Here is a 5,968-nt window from a genome sequence, read left to right as displayed (position 1 = left end):
TACATAATTTTTTATCCTTTGCTAGCTGAGATACTTCTCTTGCAAGAAGAGGCGCTAGAAAATGAGAACTTGCCAACGGTTTCCATGATGTTTTCATCTTTTTTGTAGCCTTCTTTCGGTACAGACTTCTTATAAAGAAGACTAAAAACATGAAAAAGGGTTTCAATATTGGTACTAACACCCCACAGCCATTAAGGGCATCGCAAATGCTCGTCTGTACCCATCTGAAGTTGGTATTAACTGCAGTGAAGCATTTTGATTTCTTTAAGATGTTTATGGATTGTCCTTAAATAATAAAAATAGACAATCCCTCTCTTTCTTATCTGCCCTGTTCAGCATTATGGAAGTCTAGCTTTTATGTACGATTTTCAATATATTCCTTAAAATTTATGAATCTTACAGAACTGTCTCCTGTTACGCCCCCTGATAACACATGAAATTCCCAAAACCAAATTTCATATTTCACGATATTAACTTTAATGACCATGCTGTAACCTTGTTGCAGGCTTTTTTTGCCTCATATTAAGAGAACGGACAAACAATCCAAGCACATGAAAGTAGATCAATAATTGAGAAAATGAAATTGTGCAAACACTGACAACTGCAAAAACATTATGTGGCATTCTTAATCTTCTTCATCTCAAGCCATTATTTTATCCACAAAAGCACGTTTCTTCCTATCAACAATAATAAATGGCAAATGATATATTAGCCACACAAGCATGTTTCGTCCTATCAACAATAATAAATGAAACAGGGACAAAAATACCATAAAACAGATAGAAGCGGACAAAGTAAGTAGAATTCAGCAGCGTAAAGATTATGCACATTTGAAGTTTCACATAGATAGTTTAACTACATTCATCACTACCTAAATGACAAAACACTTTGTTTTTTATATCTACATGGTTATCTGGATATTACAATCTGTCTCGAGAACCTCCAAGTTATTTCAAGAGCAAATAAACACACCAAAGTGTGGTTACCATCCTCATCTCATTAAAAAGGAACAGAATAACCAAAAAAACTCATCCTTGATGAGTAAATTCCAAGTGTTCAAAAAATTTGTCTATTTTTCAAATTTCATGAATATCCATATAATGCAATTGATCTAGGTAATCTCCATATTATTATAAAAACAAATCAGCATGCTATAGTGCGGTTACCATTCTAATCATTTTCAAAATGAGCAAGAGCACTAAATAATTATCTTTGAAATGTGAATCCTGAACGTTACAAGTGAATATTCCTCATCCCCTTAGAAAAGAGAAGATTACCAATACTCGTCCTTTTAATCCTGGACACTACATGTGAACACTTATTTTCAGTTTTCACCCATCAAGTTGACAGTCTACAACCGCATGCTACAAGAGACTTAAAACTTTGAAATGGGGTTTAGTTTATATTTCCTAAAGTAGGTGGTACATCACAAAAAGGCATTTGCAAACATGCAAGCACATAATTGCTGGAACAATAAAATGTCTGTATTGCAAAATGGTATCCTGGGCGGTACACATGTACAAATATGAAATATCTATAACAGCAGAAAGCAGAAGCCTATATTCAGATGTAGATTCTAATGTAAACGTTAGAAATGGGAATTTGGATCACCTTCTCTTAAATACAAAAGGCATACCTAGCTTTCTTTCTGTCAACTAAAATTCCCAATTGTATAATTCCTCCACATCAAATAAATCTTCTAGAGATCCAAGGACAAGACCAACTTCTCAAAGTAGAGCTGTAACTAGAACCCCACTGATCTGATTTTCACCATAAATTGATGTTTCTACCTGATATCATTCGTTGGTCTGAATAGATTATATTGATCTTGAAGCTTTTGATTTAGTGTGCCTTGTCAAAAACTTCCTGCTATAAATGTGAGAGACAAACATACAAAACCCTCTTCCAACTTCTCATTAACAAATTAGGGCCCCTCTTGACTTTGGTTCCTTCCTAAAGATGCATGCACAACTCGTTTCTGTCTGCCCACCAACCAGTTAAGAGTTCTCTTGGCAAATGATGGCACCATATTCTCTGCAGCTTCATTGCTTGTTGTACTATTGCTATCATTAGAAGCAGGAACATTAGGCCCTAAATCCCATGATTTGGGATTTGGACCAGGCAAGTGCTCGTTTTCATCCCAGCTTAATACTTCTGTCTCTGACAATGTCCGCCTGCTTGTACTTTGCTTGAACTTAGTATCAACTGGTAAAGGTAACCTGAAGGACACAGCCCTCCTAGAGGAACCTGACATCTCCATGGACCCTGATTGGATTCGTTTCGGCCTAACCCAACGCTTGCTACTTCCTACACTGGCACTTGACTCTGATTCCCTGCTCTTAAAGTCGGCCATTTCGTGGCTTTGAAGCCCTGAATTCACAGCAGTGTTGTCTGCGGTAGTATCATCCTTTTTAGGCCTGAGAGAATGAATGGCCTTGATTATTTTACTCTCACATACAAAGTCCATATGAGGAGTCATCTGAATCGATCTCTCCACCTCCTCTGGAAGAATGCATTCTGACAAGTTAGGCCTGTGCCCTGGAGTTAGTGGCAAGTTTCTGGTACTAGATTGCTTCCTGTAAGGTGTGGGAGCTATGAATACTTGCAGATTAGAAGAGTCCAAGACGTACTCGTAGGAGCCCATAGAGTAACATCTCTTAGGATCAATGTTGCTACTGCTACTACTTGCCATGTCAGCTTCACCTTGACCATCAACATTTCTGAACTTGCCGAGCTTGATGGGCATCATCTTTCCCACCACACTACCCTTGTCTAGTGGCACAGCATTGTTCGGTTTTTGTAAGTACTCATTCATGGTTTTGGGAGGTGAATTACTGTTATATCTATCATTCTGTCCGCTACCAGCAAGATTCCTGGACCCTTCTTCACATTCTAATTCCTCTGTATCCGTTGCAAACTCTCTACTTTCTTCATCCGATGGAATAACAACAAAAACATGTGGGGAACTTGGATTGTTACGATCGGGCAACAAACTTGCCCTACAAAGTGGGCAAGTAGAATGTGATAATAACCATGTGTCAATGCATTCTGCATGAAAAGCATGGCTACACTTTGGGAGCAATCTTAGAGTATCCTCACCTTGAAATTCACATAAGCAAACCGCACAATCAGAAGCTTCCTTTACTCCTTTCACAGCCTTGAACAGGAACAGAGGTAGTGTATCGATGAAGGCCTGCTCGACACCGGAATCATGAAGATGAAACAGCTGTTGCAACTGTCCTTGTAGGGCTGTCACATTGTCCTGACTCAAACCCGGGTCTCCTCTCCTCGGTGTTTTCACAAGAAATCTGATCAGCAGATGGAGACATCCTGATATGAAAAATATGACAGCCAATACTATTATTATCACCAGAATGCTTGGATTAATGTCATTGACATTGCCCTCAAATTTTCTAACTGTAGGTGGCACTGGATTGGCTGGATACGACACAAGGTCTACTGGAGAAGGAGGCGATAGAACATACCCCTCTAATGACACCAATCTCCCTCCCGTAAAACTATCTGAGGGAAGCAAATGCATTCTGACCGTCCTCAATAGCGTCCTCTGCAATGCAAACGAAAAGAATAACTCTCAAAACTGTACTAAAATGTGTACATACCACTACTCCACTAAAAATCATAGCCACAGGATCTTTTATCACACACATATAGCATCAAACCTAGCAGAAAATCTCCATATATTTATGCATCTATTATAAAGGTTAAAACCCAATTTGGAAATCAGTCACATACAGACAAGGGTATGCCACTTATCTCGAAATTAAAGAAAAATAGTGCAATGTATGTGTTTCGAATAAAAAACACATCAACCATCAAATATGCCTATAGATTACAGTCCAGTCCAGAATTCAGTCACATACATATTTGGGTATGCAGCAGAGGTCCAAATCAAAGAAAATAGTGAAACTCCAGTGAAATGCATACTTTTTTTTTTTTTTCTCAAACTATCTAGCCGCAACAGTCATCGATAATCACACAAAAACATACATGTTCACCACAACATATATAAACAGTGTCATGGTGAACAGTCTGCAGTATTAGTCAAACGTCAGCCAGATTCTCAAACTTGGCTATGAAATGTGAAAGAAACAATGAAAACCTCAAAAACAGATGACAAAATGACCCACTTTTGCGTTTCCTCTTCAGACAGAAAGAAAGTAGGAAAGAAAATGGCAGCAGTTAGAGCTCAAGATCTCAACTAACCTTTTCAATGTCATGTCAGATGCCTTTCCAACTGTGTACCAATCTTCTTTCAAGTTCTCCTTTTCGAAACCTACCACCCCTCCCGACTTGCAATCTAAACAGCTCCTCCTCCTCCTACTCTAAAGGAGTGTTAGGCATGATATTCCTGCAAAACAATTGCTTGTAATACGTGTTGCGCAACCCTTTAGATCATGAAATTGCAGTCGGTGGTGATGAGGCTCTATCACATAATTCTTCCATATCTAAGCGCCATAACGAAACAAGCTCGGAGAATTCACCTGAATCTTTAGCCTTAAAAAGTCAAAACCCAAGAATACAATTCGGTCTGGTTTGGATCTTGAAAAGCGTATATTAAACCAGACCAACCCCAGAAATGAGGATTTGAATAGGCCTAAAGTTTCACTTAGTGCAATGCATTAAATGCATTGGAAAAGTAGTAGGTGTGATTTTTAATGCATATTTGACTCTTCCTCATTATCAAAACCGTGAGAGCTTTACATGTCTGCTTTGGACATAACTCCACGTGCAGCCCCAATGGCTCTTCATCGTTAACTTGTTACTGTTGCCATTATTGCAAGATTGCAGTAAACGCGGAAGCGGTCTAGTTAGTGTGATTTTTAATGATATCAAGGGAAGAAGATGACGGATTTCAACTTGTTTAAAGCAGATGAGGAATTCAATGCACTTCACAGGAGATTTTAATATGCCCTGTCCCAGTCCCAAATGGGTGTAGCGGTGCTTAAATGAGACGGTGGTCATATTTGGTCCAAAAGCCCCACGGTCACATGGCGGATTCTATCCATAGCCAAAATCCCATTCCGAAACTCATCCCATCCTTCAACTCTAATGAAGAAACAGTGGTATTCAGCCTGGTGCTTGAATGAGATGTGGTGGTCAAATTTGGTAAAAGCCCCAAGGTCACATGGGGTCATTCCATCCATGGCTAAAATCCCATCCTGAAACTCATCTCATCCTTCAAGTCTAAAGAAGAAACATTGGTATTGAAGCCTGGGCTAAATTTTTTTTAACTTGTAAAAGACATCATTCTATTCTAGGACAGATCTGTCATACATGCCCTTATTTGCAAATGATGGTTTGTATTGTGGGAGTCAAGATGTGACCTTTCCTTGGTTTGTTGCTGATATCCATAATATGGTTATAGAGTTGCATGGAGTCAGCATTGGCCTCTGTGAACAAACATGGCCTTTTTTGGGGCTGTGAGAAGACATGGATGTTTGGGCTTTTGTATTTTGTAGTCACTTTGTGATTTCAGAAGGGTCTTTCTTGGTTGTCTTGTTTGACAATTTTACCGGAATATCATGGAATGCCGAGCTCCATTCCTTATAAATGGAAGAGCAACCATATAATTGCTTACATCACTGCAATTTAAAAAAAAACCCAATTACTGAAACATTTGCATGTCTTTTTACCAAATGCCATCTTGATATTGATGTGATTATTATTAAAATCTAATTGAAACCCTGAAGTCACTGTAAATTCAAATGCCCAACTACTGAAAATTAAACTCTTCAACGTTTTATCAAATACCACATTGATATTGATGTGATTTAAAACTAATCCAAACCAAGAAACTGCATACAGCATCGTAAATTAAATGCCCAATTACTGAGACATTAACTCTTCAACGTTTTATGAGCTTTCAATATTGAAAAAAACACATTTGATCAAATACTACATTGATATTGATGTGATTAAAAAACTAATTGGAAACATTGGTTTGTTA

General features: G+C 38.3%; 1 protein-coding gene across 2 annotated transcripts; it reads right to left on the bottom strand.

Moving 5' to 3' along the window:
* Positions 1 to 1,174: 1,174 nt before the first annotated feature.
* Positions 1,175 to 5,671, bottom strand: LOC149559205 (RING-H2 finger protein ATL13-like). Of its 2 annotated transcripts, none has more exons than XM_089833128.1 (2): positions 4,225 to 5,671; positions 1,175 to 3,565 (listed from the first exon to the last, which is right to left on the bottom strand). In XM_089833128.1, exon 2 carries the CDS (start codon positions 3,539 to 3,541, stop codon positions 1,925 to 1,927), a length of 1,617 nt encoding a protein of 538 aa, XP_089689254.1. In that variant the 5' UTR covers positions 3,542 to 3,565; positions 4,225 to 5,671; the 3' UTR covers positions 1,175 to 1,924. The 2 variants fall into 2 exon arrangements, with proteins under 2 accessions (XP_089689254.1, XP_089689255.1); XM_089833129.1 differs by lacking the exon at positions 4,225 to 5,671 and adding an exon at positions 3,882 to 4,092.
* Between the last annotated feature and the right edge of the window lie 297 nt (positions 5,672 to 5,968).

This window comes from Cupressus sempervirens, chromosome 5 (assembly GCF_028749045.1).
Source record: "Cupressus sempervirens isolate cs-2001-9-10 chromosome 5, ASM2874904v1, whole genome shotgun sequence".
Taxonomy (NCBI): Eukaryota; Viridiplantae; Streptophyta; class Pinopsida; order Cupressales; family Cupressaceae; genus Cupressus; species Cupressus sempervirens.
This window is presented reverse-complemented; position numbering and strand designations above follow the sequence as displayed.